The following is a 25,244-nucleotide window of genomic DNA, read 5'->3' on the forward strand; positions in this document are numbered from 1 at the left end:
TACAATTAGTATTATTATTTTTGCATTGAAAAGCTGCAGTTCAAAACGCTGCGAAACGCATGAAAAAATGCAAAGTGCGCACACAGCCTTTAGCTATGCTAGTGTATACAGGGACAGTTAGGCAGGGATTAGCAATATACACCCAGAACTGCTCGTGGTCCTGGGTGCATATTCCACCTGACAGGGTGCATTTAACACAATACCCCTCCATGATAAGTGCATATAATGGAGTACACCTTGCATTTTCCAGGCAGCATCACCCTCCTTCATCAGTCGGTAGAGGGCGCGCACACGCAGATTACCGCCCGCACATGCGCAGTGAAGCCCTGGACGCGCACGCTTAGTAACCCACCTGAGCTCCCATCTTTCGTGTCACACCGAGAACATGCTGTCACGGATACCCCTCGTCCCGGTGCGCAGCCGCTGCTATGGGCTCAGAGGAGAATGCATGGCCGAGCTGACACGTTGGTAAGAAGGACAGACCTGAGCATTATGGAGAAGTGGTGACTCGCACTGCATGTTATGGCTGTGTACTCTGTGAACAGCACCAGGTTGTAGTATGAGCATTAACTGTTTGTGTGCCTCTGTCCTTGAGTACAGTGTGCACGTATTTCTACATGGGTGGCAGAGTAATGCATTACAAGCTGGCAGGACATGTGACGGCCATATGACTGAGCATGTCCCTCTAATGATCCATGGTATAAGGGGTTAACAGCGACCACATCACAATTGGCCATCATGGGAATCACTAGTCGGGGTTGGGAGCCCTTGTGTAATGTGACCAGATGACGATCCATGGTTATGGAGACTGGAGGACCTCTGGAGTGTGCGGACCCCTCTTCACTGTCACCTTCAGCTAAAACTTTTATTGGGGGAGGGGGGGGTAGGATGTATGAGGCTTGTTTTTTTGGTATCACTTGGTCATATGACTTTGATTGCTTTTGAATCCATTTTTGGGATTTGAAGGTAGAAAACTTTTTTTTTTTTTTATTTGACTAGTTCCCATAGGGGACTTGGACACTACACTGTAATATTGTCGTATATTTTTTTTTAAAATGTCTTATGAGGCTCAGTTGTACAAGCATGGCGGACACGCTGACATATACCACATGGCTGGCGGCAATGCATTCCTGTTTGCACCCCCATTTCCCACCTATTGTTACAATGAACTTGCATTAAATTGCAGCAATGGGAACTAGCTCCAAAGTAGTCTGTCTCCTAGAACATAACCGGCCTCTGCGCTGTATGGCGCAGGCGCAGCTCCTGAGCCCGCTCCATACACACAATGCACACAGGCTGAGGCCCCTGAGCACGGTAATCTCTGGCAGTTAAGGGGTGCCTGTGACAGCCCTGTATGCACACAGATATGGAATCTGAATCTGGTTTCAGAAATTGTCCTCTGGAAGTTTGTCTGTTTGTAAACAAAAATTCCTGAAACAGGATCCAATGTACTGTAGTAGTCACCAATGATTTAAAATAAAAGTTTAGACTGGATTAATTTTAATGGCCACCTTGCAGTGTAGCCAATTTAGGCTAGTTTCACACTTGCGTTGAACGGCATCCGTTGCATTGCGTTGTATAACGGATGCGTTTCATATAGTGGCGAAACGGATTGTACAAAAGAACGCAATCCGTTAGTTTTTTTTTTTTTTTCTTGACTTTACACATCTGGGCATGCGCAGTTGTGTAAAGACGGATGCGTTAATGGAATCCGTCACCGTTGGCATTCATTATAAAAACGGACGCCGACGGGATCCGCCGCTCTGCGTCATTTTAACTCACGAAAAAACATTACATGCTGCGTTGCTTCCGCCCGGCGGAAGCAACGCAGCGTCGCCCAGCGGAAGCAACGCAGGTCTATCAGTCGTCCATACAAGTCTATGGGTAGCAGTGGAATCCGTTAACTGATTCCGCTGTTTTCCCAAAACAGCGGATTGCGACTGAAGGAAAAAAACGCAAGTGTGAAACTAGCCTTACACGCGCTTTCTGATCATCCGTTTGACAATTGCTGTGACTGGAGAGCGTTACACAAAGGCCTCACACCACTAGACAATTTCCTAATTGTCTTTGGTTGGGTAGTGACAGAAGATGCACCAAATCCATCCCGCCTGTACGCCATCTGACCTGGTGCACCCTGGTAGAAGCTCCTCTACTATAGAACGACAGACTTGCCGTACACCAGAACTTTGTACCAAAAAAACCTGGCGCACGCTATTAATGAATCTGGTGCATTTTGTGTCTCCACTGAGACGTTCGTTGCCCTTTTTTTTTTTTTTTCTTTTTTTTTTTTTTGACTTTTGAAAATAATTTTAGCAACCTTGGAATAGAAATTGTGCCCTGATAGCTGAGCAATAGCTCCTGAGCGAGGACGGATCTCGCCTGGTGTAACTCACTGCTACTTCACTCTGTTGTGAAGTTTGCTTTGATGTGTTTTTTTTTTGTTGTTTTTTTTTATAATAGTCAGCGATGCATGCAGTTTGTAAATGTCGGAGAAACAGGTGCAGGGCTTGATAAATAGGGAGCTCTATCTGGGAACTATTGTGTTGTGATTTTTTTTTTTATGTAAATATGACCTGAAACTGGGGCTGCATTGTATTCTAATTACTGAACAAAAATAAATGCAACTTTTTTTTTTTTGTATGTTTTGTTCCCATTTTTCATGAGCTGAACCTAAGACTTTTTTTTTTCTTTGTACACAAAAAACCCTTTTCTCTCAATTATTGTTCACAGATTTGTCTAAGGCCTCTTTCAGACGTCCGTGTTTCAGGTACGTGTGACATCCGTGTTTAACACGAATGCCACACGTACCCATGTTGTTCTGTGCTGTTACACGGCTGTGTTTTCACACGGACTTTGTGGCCCCACGCACACACTGAGACATGTTTAGTTTTTTTTTTTTTTTCTCCAGCTGCACGGGTGTCACACGGATCGCACTCTGATGTGATCAGTGAGATATCGGTGTGACACGTACCGGAGAAAACATGGTTGTTTTGAAATATAAGGATTTTCTATTGTCACCTGTATCAGCGCTGTTTTCTTCTGCTCTGCTGTCTCCTGCTCGTTTATATTTATTGATTATTCACTGCACTGAGGACCTGGAAGCCGGAGCATTGCGGTGACAGGTGAGTATCCCACAAGCAGTGTGTGCGCAGTGACGTCCAGGAGGTTATTGGAGTTCCCAATGAACTCTGATGAAGCCATGAAGTCACCCTCCTGACACTCGCTGTGTCGCGGGGGTGTCATCAGGAGGTAATTGGAGTTCATTAGGATCTCCGATGACCTCCTGGACGTCACTGCACACACACTGCTTGCTGCTGGATACTCGCCTGTCACCGCGATGCTCCGGCTTCCATGTCCTCAGTGCAGTGAATAATCAAGGAATATAATGAGGGGGGGTCAGAAGCAGGAGGCAGCAGAGCAGAAGAAAACAGCGCTGGATACGGGTGACAATAAAAAAATCTTTATTTTTCAAAAACACGTATTTTCTCCATCATATGGATTACATCAGTGTGTAAGCCATGTGACCCCGTGCTACTGGAGGAAAAACTGATGTCACTGTGTGGAGCACACTGACACATGTGTCCTCCATACGGTACGTGTCAAAATTCATTTTTTTTTTTTTTTTTTTTAAATGGGTTTGTAAGTGTCCATGTCTCCGGTGCCTCTGAAAACAGACGTGACACGTACCAGAAACATGGACATGTGAAAGAGGCCTAAGGCTCTGTGCGCACTAGGCGGATTTTACCGTGGATCTGCTGCATGTTTCGCTGCAGAAAATGTTCAGAACCTTTCTGCAGTGATTCACCAGCAAAACCTATGGGGGGGGAAAAAAAAATGCTGTGCGCACTAGGCTGATTTTGACAGTTACAGGTTTTGCTGTGGGTTCCCGCAGCAAAAAGAATTGCATGTCACTTATTTTCCGCAGGTAGCTGCAGAATTTCACTCCATTGACTGCAATGTAATCGTGAAATCCCGCAGGGAATAACGCAGGTAGCAAATTATGTGCATTTCATTGCGTTTTCCTGCGTTATTCCCTGCGGTATTTCGTGTTTTTCAGGACATAATGTTCATCGCTGCCTGCGGTTTGCAGGGAAGTGATGTCATTATGACAGGAAGAGGAAGCGGAGCATAGTGTAAACACACACAGATCACACCCACACACAGACATATAGAATACACACAGATCACACTCACACACAGACATATAGAATGCACATAGAAATCAAACGTACATATTAAAAATAAAAAAAAGTGGGCTCCGCCGTATTTTTACAGTCCAGTCGAGGTAAACACACAGCGGCAGCCTGGTATTCTCAGGCTGGGGAGGGCGAGGGCCAGGGTTAATGCCCCCCCCCCCTCCTGCAGCCGAGAATATCAGCCCGCCGCTGCCCCGGGACTGTCGCATCCATTATGCGATAGTCCCGGAGTGTCCCCGGCTCTTCCGGATTGCTGTGATGCGGTGGCAATCAAGGTAATAACGAGTTAGTGGCAGCACATCGCTGCCACTAAGTCCAAGCTTAATCATGGCAGCGTCTGAGACAGGTTACATGATTAACCCGTAAGCAAAGTGAATACACACACACACACACACACACCGAAAAATTCTTTTATTTTATATAAAATAGCAAAAGAGCCACCTCTTTCACCATTTTATTAACCCCACCCCAAACACACAGCTTCGGCGTAATCCACTCAGGTCCCACAACACTTGCATCCAGCCGCATTTGACACATACTCAATGCAGCCTCGTAACGAAACTGCAGAGGTAACTACAGGTCATTTCTCATGGTTGGTAATGTGAAAACACATTACCGCTCGTGAGAACTGCAGTGTGTGTCCTCACAGGGACTCTATTGATTGATCTGTCCTCTATTGAATTATCTATTTATCCCTCTATCTATTTATCTATATCAGAAGGAAATTACCCTTTTTTTTTTTCCTTTTTTTTTTTTCCTTCAATGTGCTTTATTGCATTGAATGCATTAAATCACATGTACCGACCTGCGGAAAAAAACGCACCAAAACGCATGCGGATTTCGGTGCGTTTTTTCTATTTTCCGCGGGTGCAGAAATCTTTCAGAGCCTCTGGAATTTTCTTGAGAAAATTCCATTTTATAGTGCACACAGGGCCTAACAGATTTGTGAACAATATTTGAGATAAAAAGGTATTTTGTGTAAATATATAAAAATGTCTTAGATCTTTCAGTTCAGCTCATGATAAATGGGAGCAAAAGAAATTCACGGGTTTTTTGTTTTTCAGTGTATCACTTTATTACCGTAGCCTTGGTTTGGAGATGTCTTCACGGGAACTTTGTCTTAGGACTGAGCTCACTAGTTTTCCAGGGTAGAGAAACATAAACCTAACTAAACTACTAAACTAGTTTACGTGCTATTACGATTGGGCAAAAGGTCAATCTCTCCAAGTCCGTGAAACAAACACAACCTTTACCCTCGTGTGCACACTTTAGGGAATATGTGACAGAGGCGCACAATGGAAGTTGCTTTAGATATAGAGAAAACATGACGGAATCACTGCTTGCTGTTGTAAATAAATTGTACAATACGGTACACAAACCCCGCACCCATCACATACATTACCTTGTAGGAGAAGATATGGTATGTAACCAGTTCTATATTGTGACAATTGTACTCCACTTCTGACAATCCGCACTTATTAGAAGAATCCCTTGACTCTACTGGAACTCCCAATGATCAGCTGTTATCAGTCTGAAAACCTGCTGTTAGTGTCCACTTCTGCGGTGCTATCGGTCTGCACTGCTGTGCCTAAGCCGTGTTCCAGACCACCCACTGTAGCATGGCTTCATTCAAGGGGATACCATACTGAAGTAGTGCTGCACCTTTTATTTTCTGCATCAGTAGGGGTCCTATAGGCCTGATCATTATTGAACATTAAAGGGGTTATCCGGCTTATTTTGAGTTTTTTTTCATTATTACCCTATTGGGCTACATTGGGGCAGGTAAGTAGATAGAGACCACTTACCTGCCCTGCTGTCAGCCCCTCTCCCCCGGCTCAGAGTGGTCATGTGACCGCTCCTGCCGCGATTTTGCTGCTTCCGGTCATTTCATGTCAACATGGGCAGGGCCATGTTGACATGCAAATCTGGAAACAGCATGTCGCTGCCCTGCTGGGCGGGTACTGTGCGATGAGCCCCGCCCCCTTCCCTGCACCCTCCCACTCATTCCCCCGCACCCCATACTCTGCCCACAACCTCCCCCTGCACTTCTGAGGGACCCGTGACCTGGGGGAGGGGCCTGGCGGCGGCTGCCGTGGTGTCAGCGCCAGCACCGGGCCCCCTGCTCAGGATCGCACATTCAAATATACCGGCATCACGGATCACAGATGCCGGTATATTTGAAAGCACTGATGAGAAGGCGAGTTGCGCTTCTCATCACTGCACGCTGACTGTGCTCTCTTCAGCACAGCGTGATGTCACTACTGTGCTGATATGTCCAGAGCACAGACAGCGCGCGAACGTGCAGGAGCGGCGGGGACCGAGGACGGGTGAGTATGTATTCCCTACATGTGTTCCCTATGGGGGGGGTCGGTGCAGAGCCCGATGTGTGCGTGCGGTGCAGAGCCCCCGATGTGGGGCTGTTATTTGCAATGCTGTAGTGATAACAGGTCAGGTGCTGGGGCAGAATATACTGACAGGGACTGTGTGTGCAGGGGGCGAGGCTGGACACTGAGGCCGGGCGGTGCCAGCTGTGACTGGGAGGTTTTGCACAGGAAGAGGTCAGTTTGCTCGAGCTGAATGTAAACAAGAGCTGCAGAGAATAAAGGGTGAATTCAAGAGGAACAAAAGTTAGAAAACAAAAAATAACAATATAGGGGTGTTTTATATGACAATACAGCACAGATTAGCTTAAACTCAAAAATTTTTGTTATGTCTGACAACCCCTTTAAACTATGACATAAACACTTACTAAGATGGGTATATCCCTTTAAATGTTTTATCTCTTCACTGTATATCCGAGTCTTATCTCAGTGTGTAGTCCCTGTAAATAAAATGTAGATGAATCAGAAGCTGTGTATGCAATACAAAAGCATACCTCCAGTTTCACAAGATAATGACTGTGGTGCAGAACTGTGTAGTATAATCATTTTTCAAATTCACTGTTGGCGTTTTTTGATAACCTGTTGTAGAAACTTCACTACGTTTGTGCTGCGGTCTACACAAACTTAAGCAGTATCGTGCTTGTATCTTAGCCAGTGTTCAGTGCATGAGCTGTATAATCCTGTGAGCCTCGCTCCAGCTCTGACAGCAGGAGCTGAACACTGCCTATAAAGCACAAACTTGAGTCAGTCCAAACTGCGGGTCATCAGCAAAAATCGCTAATAGTAACTTAGAAAACTGATTACACTGCAAAGTCCGGCACTATCCGCATTTTGAGTGAAACTTGAAGTTTGCGAACAGCAGCAACAATATACAAAACTAAATACTGAGCTCAAAAGCCAAATGGACTCGAAGGCCAGAGTTCACATTTCGCATAATATAGTTTAGGGGTGAGCGAACCTGTGGATATTCGTGTTCCCCAAACTTGGAAGGACTGGAAAAAAAAAAGTTCATTTTGGGACTCAAACTTGACGCGTACTTAACCCCGGACAAAGAACCCCATGCAAGTGAATGGGGACGAGAAGCTCTGTTCTTTAACAATGGTAGTAATAAATGCTAGGGGCCTACAAAAGGAAGCTAAATGGTGGTAAGAGCAGGACAATTATCTTCCAGGAAACACTGTATGTATAACACTCAGACTCTTTTTCTGAGCCCACTCATGACGCTTCACAAATATTGGCTTCTTCCCCCTTTAAATGTTGACTGCTATACACGCTTACCCCCCACCCCCATCCTATGTTGGCATCTATGATTGGTTGCAAACCAGTTTGCTGAATGGTAGTGTAAAAAGAAATAAATTAATGGTGTGGGCTCCCGCTTATTTTTGATAAGCGCAGGTAAAACAGATGGCTATGGGCTGCAACCCCCAGCGATCTACTTTACCGTGGTTGGTTATCAAAAATAGAGGGGATCCTGTTCAGTTTCTTTAAATTTTATTTAAATAATTAAAAAAAAAAACAACAAAAAACAGCATGGGGTCCCCCCATTTTTGATAAGCAGCCACGGTAAAGCTCACAGGTGAGATCTAAGTAAAATATATCTTTGTACCGTGTTAGCCAGTAGAGATAAAAAAATTGTTTAAAAGAACAGAGAGTCCTCAGTGGTTGATACCTTTTAATGGCTAACTGAAAAGATGGTAATAATTGCAAGCTTTCGAGACTACTCAGGTCTCTTCATCAGGCATGGTATAACACAAAATCTGAAGAGTCACGTATTTATACACAACAGGACTTAGAATAGTGCAGTAAAAAAAAAAAAAAAAAAAAAAAAGAACAAGTTATATGAAACAGAACTATCTCTATGGCAGGGGGACAAGCTGTTCTAGCCATAAATACTGCTGCACTGAACTGCAGCAGTATTTATGGCTAGAACAGCTTGTCCCCCTGCCATAGAGATAGTTCTGTTTCATATAACTTGTTCTTTTTTTTTTTTTTTTTTTTTTTTTACTGCACTATTCTAAGTCCTGTTGTGTATAAATACGTGACTCTTCAGATTTTGTGTTATACCATGCCTGATGAAGAGACCTGAGTAGTCTCGAAAGCTTGCAATTATTACCATCTTTTCAGTTAGCCATTAAAAGGTATCAACCACTGAGGACTCTCTGTTCTTTTAAACAATTTTTTTAGGTGAGATCTAGTATTGTCAGGGTGGGAAGGGCCATGGCTATTGGTCCCTCCTATATTAATATATTAAAAATATCAGCCTGCAGCCACCCCAGAATTTGTGCATCCATTAGATGCGCCAATTCTGGCGTTTTACTCGGATCTTCCATATTGCCCTGGTGCAATGGTACTTGGGGTTATTGACAACTGTGATTTGTCAAAAATCACAGCTGCCATCAAGCCCTAGATTAATAATGGGTAGGGGTCTATGAGACACCCCCATTACTAACTCTATGAGGCAGTCTGGCACATTTTATAAAAATACTTTAGTGTAGGACTGCTCCAAAGAGATTTGACGTGACGTGGTGGGGGTAACTCAAGAAATTGCAATTATTTTTTTTTGCCAAAAATCTCAAATTTTTATAAGTACAGTTTGCAATTTTTAGTGCTGAAATGAACATTTAGTGCTGGCTTTTTGTTTTTTAATAATGGGTAGGGGTCTACGAGACAACCCCCATTACTAACGCTGTAAGTCAAAAGTAAATATTTATTAAACAAACACCAACACACACACACGGCTCTGTTTCATCCAGAAGCTGCAGTGGTTGAAACCAAGTGTGACCATCGGTGAACCCGCTGCCAAATTACGGGATACAGCGCCACAGCAATGCAGCAGTCAATCACTAGGGTTCACATTGTTCTTGGTGAACTCAGTTGAACCCATTACCAGACTGTTGGATTGTGGGACACGGCTGCACAACAGTTTGCAGTGGGCTCAACTAAGTTCAAAGAGCAGTGGAGGAGCCCCCCTGAGTGTGAACTTCAAGTTATCGGACTGCTGTGGCAGTGTTTCACAATACGGCAGCAGTTCTATCTGCGATCACACTGTGTGCTGCGCAAGCCCAGCTGTGACCATCGGTGAACTCAGTGACGTCACCGCTTCCATCAGTGTGTCCCGGAGTCTGCAGTGATCAGTTGTGTTTTCAATCACTGCATACTCTGGACTTAGCAGAGCTGAGGATCGTCCGTGCATTATGTTGGATTTACAGGGGTGCTTTAGAGGTTATTAAAGGAGTGAATGAAGGTGATTTTTTTTTTTTTTTTTCTAAACTTCAAATAAAGGATTTTTTTTAGTTCTTTTGACTTACCCACATTACTATCTGTCTCATAGACCGCTCCCCATTACTAATCCAGTGCTTGGTGACAGCTGTGATTTATGACAAATCACAGCTGTCAATCCCTTATTACCCCGATTGCCACCACACCTGGGTAATCGGAATGAGACGGGTAAAGCACTAGATCTGGCACATCTTATGAATGCGCCACTTCTGAAGCAGCTGCGGGCTGGTATTTTTAGGCTGGAAGGAGCCAATAACCATGGCTCCTCCCTTTAGTGGGGCAGGTTAACAAAAATGGTGGGGGGACCCCATGCCACAGCCTTGTTTTTCTTTGCATTAAAAAAAACAAAACTGCATGGGATCCCCTCTATTTTTGAAAACCAGCCACAGTAAAGCTGGGAGCCCACGTTTGTGTGTGTGTGTGTGTGTGTGGTGTTTGTTTGTGTGTTTGTGTGTTTCCTGTGTGATCTATCAAGAAAATGACAAGTGCAAAATTTTAATAACAAATATGGTATTCACTTAAAGCAAATGACGGTGCCATTGATGTCAGTCTTGCCACTCACTCGCCACTTTTCCCACCAGCTATTCGTCTGATTCCAGAGAGAGCGGCTGGCTTCGGTCTCTATTTGTACGGAAAGTAGATCCACGTAAAGATGCACATTCAACATTACTGTCAAAAAAGGAGACAAGTGGCCTGTACAAGATTCAATGTAAGGACCAAGTTAACAAATATTTAGCAAATTGATTTACCTGGATCTTTTGGGGGAAATAAATACACTAAAATTGTAACATCAAGAAGGATTTATCATGGAGTTCTGGAAATCATAGGATGGATAGACAAGGTATTGACATGCAAATGATGGAAAAAAAAATAGAAACAAATGTAAAAAAAAAAAATCTCTCTTCTAACGTCCACTACGTTCGGGTGTCAGTCTGCAGAAAACGTATATGTGCAAAAATGGCACAAAACAGAGCACACGCTAACGCAGTGCGCACCATTACAGTGACTGACCCTGACGGGCGCATGCGTCCGGAACACGCTTTGCAGAGTGGGGGAGGGGCGGTTCGGATGGATCCTCTGACGGGAACTGTGGACGTAGGGAAAAACGCAATGTGAAAGGAGCCTTAGTATAAAGTAAGAGTAACTTCAAGCTGGTAGTGCAACTGGAATGAAGATTACATGGGCTCAGTTACCATACATTCTACCACTCCTCACCACAGTCCGAGAGTAGGAGCGGTGTGATAATAAAATATATATATATATATATATATATATTATATTATATTATATTGTGTGTCCACCCATATCTTGTCCACCGCCATTAACTGGAGGACAGCGGCAGCTATAGGCATAGAAGTGGTACAGTAAAGTAGCCATGCGCTACGCAATGAAACCACCTATAGCGCCATCTGGTGGAACACAACAGAGTTAGCATTTTTATCTCGAAAATGGAACGAAATTGAGAAAAAAGTAAATTCAATACAAAGAAACACCTTGCATACAGAAATGCTAAAATAATATATATTATATAATTAAATAATTATAAAATTTTATTTTCCCCTCTCTCCTCCTCCGTGAAGAGTTCTCTGACATTGCTTCTTTCCAGTCTCTGGTCTGCATGTGGTGCCCACGTGGGCAGTGTAGATATATCTACTTCAGCGATGAGTCCCGTTTTGATGCCACAATGATAGATTGGTTCCTGATTTAAAAAAAGACAAAAAATTTAGGCAGAAATATAGAAAAAGGCTAAAGGTTTTTCCAACTTTGCAGCATTCCTGTATATACAGTATGGTAGAAAAATTTAGCACCAGGTAAAAAGTGCACAATTTATTGAGACTGAAAGCAGCATAACCACAAAGGAACACACAAGAAGAAATAAATGCGTGAAAGACACCAGAATGAGTTAAAGCTTAGGTTCTTTTTACACCCCATTAGCATTCCATTAAGCATATTCATCAGTCACCTGAAATGGAGTTTCCAGAAGTGCCGAGTTCTTGTTGGATGCCTTGCCTTCACTCGGCGTCCAAAGCATCTCCGTTGGATTGAGGTTTGGTAACTCTGGAGGCTGTGTCATATGATACAGTACTTAATCCCTCTGGTTCTTGGTCACCTGGCCCTTACATATCCTGGAAGAGGTTTTTTCGGATCATTGTCCTGTTGCAGAACAAATATTGGTCCCAATGAGTTCAAACCAGATGGGATGGTATAGCGTTGCAGAATACTGTGGTAGCCATGCTGGGTAAATGTGCCTTGAGCTTTGAATAAATCCTTAAGTGTCATCGTCAAAACACAATCACCCCTTCTTCTCCCCCCATGCTTTACCATGAGAACCATACCTGTACAAACCATTAACTCACCATTGTGCATCTCACAAAGACAAGGTGGTTGGCATCAAAAATCTCAAATTTTGGCTCCTCAGACCACACTACAGATTTACATAGATCCTTGCATTGATTAGTTGGCTCAAACCAAGCCTTTTCTTGTTTGTGGTCTTTAATAGTGGGTTCTTTGCATCAATTTTACCATAAAGCCTTGCTTTTTGAAGTCTGATCTGGAGAGTTGATTTTTGAATTGTCTCCAACTTGTTGCACCATTCATAAGAGCTGTTATGAGATGGTTTCTTAGGCTGGCAACTCTGGTGAACTTACAGTTAGGTCCAGAAATATTTGGACAGTGACACAAGTTTTGTTATTTTAGGTGTTTACAAAAACATGTTCATAAATACATATATATATATATATATATATATATATATATATATATATATATATATATATATATATATATATATATATATATATAATATGGGCTGAAAGTGCACACTCCCAGCTGCAATATGAGAGTTTTCACATCCAAATCGGAGAAAGGGTTTAGGAATCATAGCTCTGTAATGCATAGCCTCCTCTTTTTCAAGGGGACAAAAGTAATTGGACAAGGGACTCTAAGGGCTGCAATTAACTCTGAAGGCGTCTCCCTCGTTAACCTGTAATCAATGAAGTAGTTAAAAGGTCTGGGGTTGATTACAGGTGTGTGGTTTTGCATTTGGAAGCTGTTGCTGTGACCAGACAACATGCGGTCTAAGGAACTCTCAATTGAGGTGAAGCAGAACATCCTGAGGCTGAAAAAAAAGAAAAAATCCATCAGAGAGATAGCAGACATGCTTGGAGTAGCAAAATCAACAGTCGGGTACATTCTGAGAAAAAAGGAATTGACTGGTGAGCTTGGGAACTCAAAAAGGCCTGGGCGTCCACGGATGACAACAGTGGTGGATGATCGCCGCATACTTTCTTTGGTGAAGAAGAACCCGTTCACAACATCAACTGAAGTCCAGAACACTCTCAGTGAAGTAGGTGTATCTGTCTCTAAGTCAACTGTAAAGAGAAGACTCCATGAAAGTAAATACAAAGGGTTCACATCTAGATGCAAACCATTCATCAATTCAAAAAATAGACAGGCCAGAGTTAAATTTGCAGAAAAACACCTCATGAAGCCAGCCCAGTTCTGGAAAAGTATTCTATGGACAGATGAGACCAAGATCAACCTGTACCAGAATGATGGGAAGAAAAAAGTTTGGAGAAGAAAGGGAACGGCACATGATCCAAGGCACACCACATCCTCTGTAAAATGTGGTGGAGGAAACGTGATGGCATGGGCATGCATGGCTTTCAATGGCACTGGGTCACTTGTGTTTATTGATGACATAACAGCAGACGAGTAGCCGGATGAATTCTGAAGTGTACCGGGATATACTTTCAGCCCAGATTCAGCCAAATGCCGCAAAGTTGATCAGACGGCGCTTCATAGTACAGATGGTCAATGACCCAAAGCATACAGCCAAAGCTACCCAGGAGTTCATGAGTGCAAAAAAGTGGAACATTCTGCAATGGCCAAGTCAATCACCAGATCTTAACCCAATTGAGCATGCATTTCACTTGCTCAAATCCAGACTTAAGACGGAAAGACCCACAAACAAGCAAGACCTGAAGGCTGCGGCTGTAAAGGCCTGGCAAAGCATTAAGAAGGAGGAAACCCAGCGTTTGGGGATGTCCATGGGTTCCAGACTTAAGGCAGTGATTGCCTCCAAAGGATTCGCAACAAAATATTGAAATTGCTATGACACTGGATCTCAACATGGTCTGCCCTAGGAAAGGAATACCAAGCATTACCTTTGTTATAGAAGATAGTTAGGTCCAGAAATATTTGGACAGTGACACAATTTTCTTTACAAACACTCCACATTTTAGGAGGTCAAAAGTAATTGGACAAATAAACCAAACCCAAAACAAATATTTTTATTTTCAATATTTTGTTGCGAATCCTTTGGAGGCAATCACTGCCTTAAGTCTGGAACCCATGGACATCACCAAATGCTGGGTTTTCTCCTTCTTAATGCTTTGCCAGGCCTTTACAGCCGCAGCCTTCAGGTCTTGCTTGTTTGTGGGTCTTTCCGTCTTAAGTCTGGATTTGAGCAAGTGAAATGCATGCTCAATTGGGTTAAGATCTGGTGATTGACTTGGCCATTGCAGAATGTTCCACTTTTTTGCACTCATGAACTCCTGGGTAGCTTTGGCTGTATGCTTTGGGTCATTGACCATCTGTACTATGAAGCGCCGTCTGATCAACTTTGCGGCATTTGGCTGAATCTGGGCTGAAAGTATATCCCGGTACACTTCAGAATTCATCCGGCTACTCGTCTGCTGTTATGTCATCAATAAACACAAGTGACCCAGTGCCATTGAAAGCCATGCATGCCCATGCCATCACGTTTCCTCCACCACATTTTACAGAGGATGTGGTGTGCCTTGGATCATGTGCCGTTCCCTTTCTTCTCCAAACTTTTTTCTTCCCATCATTCTGGTACAGGTTGATCTTGGTCTCATCTGTCCATAGAATACTTTTCCAGAACTGAGCTGGCTTCATGAGGTGTTTTTCTGCAAATTTAACTCTGGCCTGTCTATTTTTGGAATTGATGAATGGTTTGCATCTAGATGTGAACCCTTTGTATTTACTTTCATGGAGTCTTCTCTTTACTGTTGACTTAGAGACAGATACACCTACTTCACTGAGAGTGTTCTGGACTTCAGTTGATGTTGTGAACGGGTTCTTCTTCACCAAAGAAAGTATGCGGCGATCATCCACCACTGTTGTCATCCGTGGACGCCCAGGCCTTTTTGAGTTCCCAAGCTCACCAGTCAATTCCTTTTTTCTCAGAATGTACCCGACTGTTGATTTTGCTACTCCAAGCATGTCTGCTATCTCTCTGATGGATTTTTTCTTTTTCAGCCTCAGGATGTTCTGCTTCACCTCAATTGAGAGTTCCTTAGACCGCATGTTGTCTGGTCACAGCAACAGCTTCCAAATGCAAAACCACACACCTGTAATCAACCCCAGACCTTTTAACTACTTCATTGATTACAGGTTAACGAGGGAGACGCCTTCAGAGTTAATTGCAGCCCTTAGAGTCCCTTGTCCAATTACTTTTGGTCCCTTGAAAAAGAGGAGGCTATGCATTACAGAGCTATGATTCCTAAACCCTTTCTCCGATTTGGATGTGAAAACTCTCATATTGCAGCTGGGCGTGTGCACTTTCAGCCCATATTATATATATAATTGTATTTCTGAACATGTTTTTGTAAACAGCTAAAATAAAACTTGTCACTGTCCAAATATTTCTGGCCCTGACTGTACTTGTAAAGTTCAGTGTGTGTGTGTGATTATATATAATATATATACACTTTTGCTGTGAAGGCAGCTACTACACATTTGTGTGGCTATCTGGCTGCCTATGTTCTTTCGTCCAGTATTAAAAATACTGTAAGCTTTAATTAGATTGAGCAAGAAAACACACCAGTATTATTGTTTATGATCTAAAGCCAAATCAAACCCCTGACTAAAGAGTGTTTTATTTATTTATTTTTTTTTTTTTTCAGTTCATAATGTGAAGCCAGAATGCCTGGACTCCTATAATAAATTGACGTGAGTACCATCTCTTCTATTATGCTATATATAAGAAGGGGCGGCCATGTGCTTGCTCTAATAAGAATGATGGCAAAAATAATTATTGCACATTAGTTACATTTGTTAGTTTGTTTTTTATTAACCATGACTTGCAAAATGACAGCCCTAAACTGGTTTCAATTGGTTAGATCACCATTCTGTGCATAGTGGATCCTACAGTCATAAGAAAAAGTTTGGGCACCCCAATTAATGTTTAACCTTTTTTCTTAATAACAATTTGGGTTTTTGCAACAGCCATTTCAGTTTCATATATCTAATAACTGATGGACTGAGTAATATTTCTGGATTGAAATGAGGTTTATTGTACTAACAGAAAATGTGCAATCCGCATTTAAACAAAATTTGACCGGTGCAAAAGTATGGGCACCTCAACATAAGTGACATTAATATTTTGTAGATCCTCCTTTTGCCAAAATAACCACCTCTAGTCGCTTCCTGTAGCTTTCCTGGATCCTGGATGAAGGTATATTTGACCATTCCTGTTTACAAAACAATTCCAGTTCAGTTAAGTTTGGTGGTTGCCGAGCATGGACAGCACGCTTCAAATCATCCCACAGATTTTCAATGATATTCAGGTCTGGGGACTGGGATGGCCATCCCAGAACATTGTAATTGTTCCTCTGCATGATTGCCTGAGTAGATTTGGAGCGGTGTTTTGGATCATTGTCTTGCTGAAATATCCATCCCCTGCGTAACTTCAACTTCGTCAATGATTCTTGCACATTGTCAATAATCTGTTGATACTGAGTTGAATCCATGCAACCCTCAACTTTAATAAGATTCCCGGTGCCAGCATTGGCCACACAGCCCCAAAGCATGATGGAACCTCCACCAAATTTTACTGTGGGTAGCAAGTGCTTTTTTTGGAATGCCGTGTTTTTTTTGCCTCCATGCATAACGCCTTTTTGTATGACCAAACAACTCAATCTTTGTTTCATCAGTCCACAGGACCTTCTTCCAAAATGTAACTGGCTTGTCCAAATGTGCTTTTCCATACTTCAGGCGACTGTTTGTGGCGTGCTTGCAGAAACTGCTTCTTTCGCATCACTCTCCCTTACAGCTTCTCCTTGTGCAATGTGCGCTGTATTGTTGACCGATGCACATTGACACCATCTGCAGCAAGATGAAGCTGCAGGTCATTGGAGGTGGTCTGGGGATTGTCCTTGACTGTTCTCACCATTCTTCTTTGCCTTTCTGATATTTTTCTTGGCCTGCCACTTCTGGGCTTAACAAGAACTGTACATGTGTTCTTCCATTTCCTTACTATGTTCCTCACAGTGGAAACTGACCGTTTCAATCTGAGACAACTTTTTGTATCCTTCCCCTGAACTATGTTGAATAATCTTTGTTTTCAGATCATTTGAGAGTTGTTTTGAGGAACCCATGATACCACTCTTCATAGGAGATTCAAATAGGAGAACAACTTGCAAGTGGCCACCTTAAATACCTTTTCTCATGATTGGATACACCTGCCTATGAAGTTCAAAGCTCAATGAGGTTACAAAACCAATTTAGTGCTTTAGTAAGTCAGTAAAAAGTAGTTAGGAGTGTTCAAATCAAGAAATTTATAAGGGTGCCCATACTTTTGCACCGGCCAAATTTTGTTTAAATGCGGATTGCACATTTTCTGTTAGTACAATAAACCTCATTTCAATCCAGAAATATTACTGAGTCCATCAGTTATTAGATATATGAAACTGAAATAGCTGTTGCAAAAACCCAAATTGTTATAAAGAAAAAAGGTTAACATTAATAGGGGTGCCCAAACTTTTTCATATGACTGTATATAAAAGTTATCCAGTAAATTGGCCCACATGCTGTATACGATAAGTCAAAATTAGATTATAAAAATAAAGAAGTTTTGCATGTCTTGTGTGGTTTTCCTGTCTTGTTTTATGGCTATGTTCACATTTACGTTGTTTAGGATCAGTCACAATACGCCGCTCTGGTAAACAACGCAATTCGTTTAGCGGATTCCGTTGTTCCCATAGACTTGTATGAGCGGTGTATTGCGACTGATGCCCTTGCATTGCATCCGCCACCCGACTGATCAGTTGACAGTCAGGCGGCAGGAACGCAGCATCTAACGTTTTTTGAGCAGCGGAATCCTTTTGTTTCCACTGCGCATGCTCAGATCTTCTGTTTTAATCATTCAAATCAATGTCGCTCTCGCTCTCTCTCTCGCTCTCAGCTGATCGGCCGGCTATTGTGAACGATCAGCTGATCGCTCTCATAAAAGCCAGCTTTTGAGAATGATCAGCTGATCGCTCTCTCTCATTTTTATACTGAAAGCATTTCACCAACAGAATCCGCTTTCTCATGAGAATTCTTGTCATCCGTTGTACAACGCATCAGTCACAAGCGTCAAGCAACGCAGGTGACTGATGCAAAAAAACGGAAATGTGAACATAGCCTATGCATTGACAGTCTGTTGTATTGCTGCTTGTAATGTTGAGATTCTTCCTTGAAGCTTTTATGAATAATCCTTTAACCGGGGCCTCCCTTTTTCTTTTCTTTCTTTTTTTTTTTTTTTTTTTTTTTTTTTTTTTTTTTGGTGTGCATGTGACCTAATGTTGTATAGGATAGTACCTTTAATTCACATGCCTTTGTCATCTAATGCACTTCTCTCTTACCTTGTATATGTGTGTAGAGAAGAAGTGCTGCCGAAACTGCATCAGGACCCAGATTACCCATGTGACTTGGTGGGCAATTGGAATACGTGGTATGGGGAGCAAGACCAAGCAGGTGGGTACAGACCTTTTTTGGGACTGTATGTGCATGGCTTGCGGTTAAATGCTGGTTTCCATTTCAGTTCATCTGTGGCGGTTCTCTGGGGGATATCCTGCACTCATGGACTGTATGAATAAGTTGAAAAATAACAAGGTAATGAGCAATGTACGAAGCCCTTTGGTAGACATATTGTTTATCTATAATGTATAACCTTCATTTTCCTTTCGCCACGACAGCACCCACGAGAGAGGGATCCGCCCCCTTCAGGACAGGAAACCTACAGATAAAAAGGGGCGGTCCCCCTCCCTCATCAGTTGGTTTCCTGTCCTGAATGGATCGGAACCTACCATACCTGGGTCTAGGAGTCCGTGCGGTGTCTAAGGGAACGGCGGAGCTCAGGATTCCAGAAGCACGGTCGGTGGAGCTCCCCTCGTGGACTCCATCCTCCGGTGCACCTCGTCCTCTTTCCCTCGGCTAGGCCTTGTCCTCCTGGGAAATGACGCCTGCAGGACCGCGCCGGTAAGTAGGCTGTTCATGGTAAAACGGTGACTCTCCCTGTGCTGCCGCGGTTTCCAGCTTCTTCTGGGTTGCGGAGCATGTGCAGGGGGCGGGTCCGGGAACTGCTGCGTCAGCTCGCGCGCGAACTCCTGCAGGGACCCGGAAGTGGACGGACACTTCCGGAGGAACGGATGGCTTGGAGACTCGTGGATTCCTCCTGACGTACAACGTGTCTGGGACTTGCGGTAATCGACTGGCCGGTGAGTTGCTGTGTGCGGCGAGTCCGGCGCTCCCCCTGCACCACGTGCTTACAGTAACGTGTACGCGCGCGGGGGGGGCGTGTCCGGGACTTGCTGCATCAGCGCTCGTTGCCACAGCGTGACCGGAACTGCAGGAGTGGTTGGGGAGAGCACAACTTTAAAAAGCGGGCTTCTTTTCTATTAGAAGTTACTCAGCTTCTACACATCGAGTGATGGGAAGTCCCCGCGCCTCCCCATCCAGGGACACTTCTCCGTCCAGGGATGCTGGACATAAAGACTCCAGTGACACCAGGAGTTCCACGGGTCGTAAGAGGAACGAGGACTCTGCATCCTCCAAGGAAAGCAGCTTAAGTCAGGCACCTCCAGGGATAAGATTGTTTCCTCGCTACCCTTACTCAAAGACGCGGCTAATTACCTGGCAGATGCTTCTGCTGACTCTGTCCGCCTGGCGGCCCGAGCGGCAGGGTCTTCTAATGCAGCCCGGAGAGCCCTCTGGCTAAAATCGTGGAAAGGGGACACATCCTCAAAATCGAGACTGTGTGCACTTCCCTGTGAGGGTGAGTTCCTCTTTGGTCCTCAGCTGGATGACATACTCACCAAGGCGGGTGATAGTAAAAAGGGGTTCCCTAATGCATTTGCTCCTCCTTCTAGGCTCCCGTATCGCAAACGTCGTTTCCAGCCCACCCGACCTGACCGCAGGGATAGATCAGACAACCCCGCCTCTGGCTCCAAGGGGGCCCTGTTCGGAAACCCTTCCTTCCGTAGGAAGTTCCCTAAACAATGATGGGGGGTTTCCGGTGGGAGGCAGACTCGGGTTTTTTGCAACCCATTGGAAAACCATCACTTCCAGCTCCTTTATACTGGATTTGATTTCTCATGGTCTCCGGCTAGAATTCACTTCCCTCCCTCCTCAATTGTTTTGTCTTACACCCACTAGGAGGTCGGAGGGTCAACATAGCGCACTGGTGTCGGCAGTCCTCACTCTGGTAGAAAAGCAGGTGCTTACGCCAGTCCCATTACATGAAAGGGGCCGAGGGTTTTACTCCCCTCTTTTCTTAGTACCAAAGCCTGATGGGTCGTTTCGGACCATAATTAATTTAAAAAAGCTTAATCTCTTTCTAAAATACCGACATTTTAAAATGGAATCCCTCCTGACCACCATAAAATTGCTCTACCCCAATTGCTACATGGCGGTCCTTGATCTCAAAGATGCATATTACCACGTCCCGGTTCACGCACATTATCAGCAGTACTTCCGGGTAGCACTCTCTCTATGCACAACTCTGTTCACCATTTCCAATTCACGGCCATGCCCTTCGGCGTTTCGCTCGCCCCACGGATTTTCACTAAAGTCATGGCAGAGGTCACTGCTCACCTTCGCGAGCAACAGACTTTCATAATCCCTTATCTAGATGACCTACTGGTTGTGGGTAGCACGGCGGCACAATGTTCTCTCCGTCTCCATAATGCTATGTCGACTCTGGGCCGTCTGGGGTGGCTTTTGAATCTCCAAAAATCTAGACTCACGCCCTCAACTTTTCAGTCTTTCCTAGGCATGCTTCTGGATTCACGTCAACAGCGTTGTTTTCTCCCAGCGGACAAAATGGCAAAAATCCAGAGGATTGTACGACACGCACAGAATCACAGATCACTCTCTCTCCGCTCCGCAATGTCTCTGTTGGGGTCCCTGACCTCCTGTATCCCCGCTGTCCAATGGGCCCAACTTCACTCCAGACAGCTACAGTGGGAGGTCCTGGCAGCTGCAAGATCCCATCCAGGGTCCCTCGATCGTCCTCTGATATTGACAGACACTGCACGTGCGTCCCTGACTTGGTGGCTACTGGAAGAGAACTTAACCAAGGGGAAGGAATGGCATGTTCACCCCACCAGTGTCCTCACGACGGACGCCAGTCCCTGGGGGTGGGGGGCTCACCTGGGGGACTCTACGACCCAAGGTCTTTGGTCCCAGCAAGAGTCAACCGAGTCCTCCAACCGGAAAGAACTCATGGCGGTCTCTCAGGCCCTGATGTCGTTTCTTCACCTCCTCAGGGGAACCCATGTACGGCTTTGTACGGACAATCAGACGGTAGTTGCATACATCAACCACCAAAGGGGGACGAGGTCGTCTTCCCTCATGTCCACGGCGGTTCACCTATTGGAACTTGCCGAGACTCATCTATTGTCCCTCTCTGCGGTACACATCCGAGGGGTGGACAATGTCAAGGCGGATTTTCTCAGCCGTCACACTCTCTATCAGGGAGAATGGGTCTTGCATCGGGAAGTGTTTGCTCAAATCATACAGTACTGGGGCCTCCCGGTTATAGATTTGTTTGCTACCAGAGACAACAGGCAGTTGAAACAGTTTGGATCCCTGAACAGGGCAGATCAGCCGACAGTCCTGGATGCCCTTCAGGTTCCCTGGCAGTACAGCCTTGCTTATGCCTTTCCTCCCATAATTCTTCTGCCAACGGTTCTTCGGAAAATCAGGGAAGATCAGGCTCGCATTCTCCTTATCGCTCCCTTCTGGCCCAGGCGTCCCTGGTTCTCCCTCCTGAGACATATGTCAGTGACGGACCCCTGGGTTCTCCCATCCAGACCAGATCTCCTGTCACAGGGGCCTTTCCTGCATCCACGCGTCAAGGGACTCCACTTGACGGCATGGAATTTGAAAGGGCGTTACTAGACTCCCGGGGGTTTTCCAGTCGCCTGGTGGATACCTTGCTGCAGAGTAGAAAACCGGTGACTACCCATCAGTATGGTCGGGTATGGAAACTGTTCCTTGTCTCCTTCCCTGATGCCTCACCTTCTGTGGTCCCGATTTCTTCTATTCTGGAGTTTCTCCAGTCTGGGCGGGATCTGGGTCTGTCAGTCAGTACCCTTAAAGTTCATGTGTCTGCTCTGGGCGCCCTTTATAATTCAAATATAGCTGGGGATAGGTGGGTCATGCGTTTCATCAAGGCCTGTGACCGAGGTCAGCCGCTTCGTCTTACCTGCCCGCCCCCCTGGGATCTCACTCTCGTTCGGGATTCCCTAACCCGTCCACCCTTTGAACCACTCACCTCGGCGTCTGACAAATTGCTGTCCTTTAAAACCTGCCTCTTAGTTGCACTCACTTCGGCCCGTCGTGTTAGCGATCTTCAGGCTCTTTCTGTAGATCCTCCTTTTCTTAGGATCTTTCCAGATCATATTGTTCTCAAAACGGACCCGGCTTATTTGCCTAAAGTAGCTTCACAGTTTCACCGGAATGCAGAAATCATCCTTCCTTCCTTCTTTCCTGCCCCTACCACACCGGAGGAATGCCAGTTTCACACACTAGACGTCAGGGAAACTATTCTAGCATATATCTCTAGGACAGCCCCTTGGCGACAGGATAGGCCTTGTTTATTGCCTTTCAGGGTTCCAGACGTGGTCGTCAGGTGACGAAGCAGTCCTTGGCCCGATGGATGCGGGATGCCATTTCTGTTGCATATGAGTTGAAACATGAGCCTCTTCCGTCTCCTGTGCAGGCTCACTCTACTAGGGCGATGGCTTCATCTTGGGCTGCCATGGCGAATGTCTCCATTGACAGTATTTGTAAGGCTGCCACCTGGTCCTCTCCTTCTACTTTTTACAAGCACTACCGGCTGGACCTTTCTTCCTCCTCAGACCTTGCTTTTGGGAGATCGGTTCTTCAGATGGTGGTCCCTCCCTAAGTGTGTTATCTCTCCAAGTCTCTCGTGGGTGCTGTCGTGGCGAAAGGAAAAGACTATATTACTTACCGGTAATGGGATTTTCCAGAGTCCACGACAGCACCCTTTACACCCCTACCCTTTTGCTTTTTCACCCTTTGGGTTTGGTTGTTCTAATTTTTCTTGTCTTATTACTATTTCGTGGCGGTTCCTCTCCATTTCTCTGAAACTAACTGATGAGGGAGGGGGACCGCCCCTTTTTATCTGTAGGTTTCCTGTCCTGAAGGGGGCGGATCCCTCTCTCGTGGGTGCTGTCGTGGACTCTGGAAAATCCCATTACCGGTAAGTAATATAGTCTTTGTGCCTTACATTACAACCAATATTTTTGCCTCCACAGAATGTTATTGTCTAGTTTTCTCTATGAAGTACATGCCACAGATTTGCCAATTTTACCAATGCAGCAAATTCTCCTTTTTTTTTTTTTTTTTTTTTTTTTTTTCTGCAGGAATATATGGTTTTCCGCGAAGAGCGTAGTCGCATGCTGCTGTCCCGTAGAAACCAGCTGCTTCTGGAATTTAGTTTTTGGAACGAGCCAACACCTCGTAAAGGTCCTAACATCTATGAATTACGTACATACAGATTGAAGGTCTGTTCATAAATGAAATCTCTGGTTACTGACTGATGCGCATGTACTTGGCTATAGAAGTATATGGACAGTGACAGAATTTATCATTCAGCCTCTGTACATTAAATTGGATCTGAAATAGTCATCGGGATGTAATTAATGGTATTCAAAATAAAAGATTATACATACATACATACATACATACATACATACATACATCCATCCATCCATCCATCCATCCATCCATCACATCACACATGTGCAATCAGATGGTATTGGGCACCGGTCCTATATTTCAGATAAGACAGGTACACTGGTCATAAAATAAGGTAACTTGCCACAAAACATGAACCAATAAGGCTAGGTCTACACACCAACACCAGTTAATGATTCAGTAGGTTTGCAAGAAATCCAAACCTATTACATTTGTTTGCACATTGCAGATGACTTTGATTTCGTAGACTTCACTGTAAGTCAAGTGTGACTTACATTGAGTGTCTGCAGTCTTTTTTTATTTTTTTTATTTTATTATTCTGCAGAAGCTGAATGATAAACATGTTGCCAAAAATAATTCTTATCCCAAGTATATACAGATTTTTAACTCTTAAATGTTTTGTAAATAGTTAAAGGGGGTAGCCTTAGCACAACTTTAAGATCAACTATCCAAAGGTTTTGTTTTGTTGTTTTTTTTTTTATCTGCTTGATATCCAATGGGAGGGAGTTCCAGTCCTGGCACCTTCACCAATTAGCTGTTATTTGCTCCAGTGATTCCAGGCTGTAGAGACCTTGAACAGAGCTGGAGCGCACAGCTCTTTCATGTGTTTTGGTTGTTGCTGAGTAGATCCTATAAAAATATCATTTGATTAGCTATGGTATCCAAATACATATTCACCATAGTCGTGTTGCAGGTGGCTGTTAAGGTGCTGGAGCGGTGCTAGTGAAGGTAGCATGTAAAGGATTTAGCAGGCAGGATTGGGCTGAGTGTTAGCTGCATGTTTTAATATATGATGCAAGCTCAGTTGCTGAGCAAGCAACATACACAGGACTATTGTGAATACGTTTTCCAGTTTGGGGCTCCCTCTTGTGGTCAGTGCTGGCGGTGCAGTTGATATGTTGAATGAAAACCACACACCTGTGGAGGACTGTCAATCCTGTTACTTGCCGGTGCTCAATGGATATCCTGTGTGTTAAGGACATTCTGATACCAGCCCTGCTCACTACCAGATCTCCTCTCCGATAAGTGGTCTTGTGCTTCTGCAAGATTCCTATTTTGTCTGTGTGGAGTTCTTGGTGGAATTGGATCATTCCCTGCTGGGAGTGTCTGTATACTTAGCTCCATGATTCTGCAATGTGTTTTGTCATGCTTGGTATTAATTCAGTCCCTCATGTATATTAGTGTTTTTGGATCCCAGTAACATCTGAGTGCTGATCTAGTGGGGGAGAGGCCGTTTGGCCTCAGGGTTTTTCCATATCAGTCTTGCTGGTATTTATTACGGTTTTTACGGCTGCAGACAGTGCTCCTTCCTATCCTTTTCTATAAAGATAGTTTGGGCCTCACCTTTGCTGAATCTCTTTTTCTAGCTTTCTTT

General features: G+C 44.3%; 1 protein-coding gene across 1 annotated transcript in view; it reads left to right on the forward strand.

The window, feature by feature from the left end:
* The first annotated feature begins 333 nt into the window (after nt 1–333).
* Nucleotides 334–25,244, forward strand: part of NIPSNAP1 (nipsnap homolog 1) — a 70,147-nt gene continuing 45,236 nt past the window's right edge. The window contains exons 1-6 of the mRNA XM_075341643.1: nt 334–468; nt 10,438–10,565; nt 15,787–15,832; nt 18,525–18,619; nt 18,687–18,757; nt 23,536–23,676. Coding sequence (XP_075197758.1) covers nt 386–468; nt 10,438–10,565; nt 15,787–15,832; nt 18,525–18,619; nt 18,687–18,757; nt 23,536–23,676 — 564 coding nt within the window. The 5' untranslated portion in view covers nt 334–385. The remainder of the gene's footprint in view (nt 469–10,437; nt 10,566–15,786; nt 15,833–18,524; nt 18,620–18,686; nt 18,758–23,535; nt 23,677–25,244) is intronic.

The sequence above is a fragment of the Anomaloglossus baeobatrachus genome, chromosome 1, assembly GCF_048569485.1.
Source record: "Anomaloglossus baeobatrachus isolate aAnoBae1 chromosome 1, aAnoBae1.hap1, whole genome shotgun sequence".
NCBI lineage: Eukaryota > Metazoa > Chordata > Amphibia > Anura > Aromobatidae > Anomaloglossus > Anomaloglossus baeobatrachus.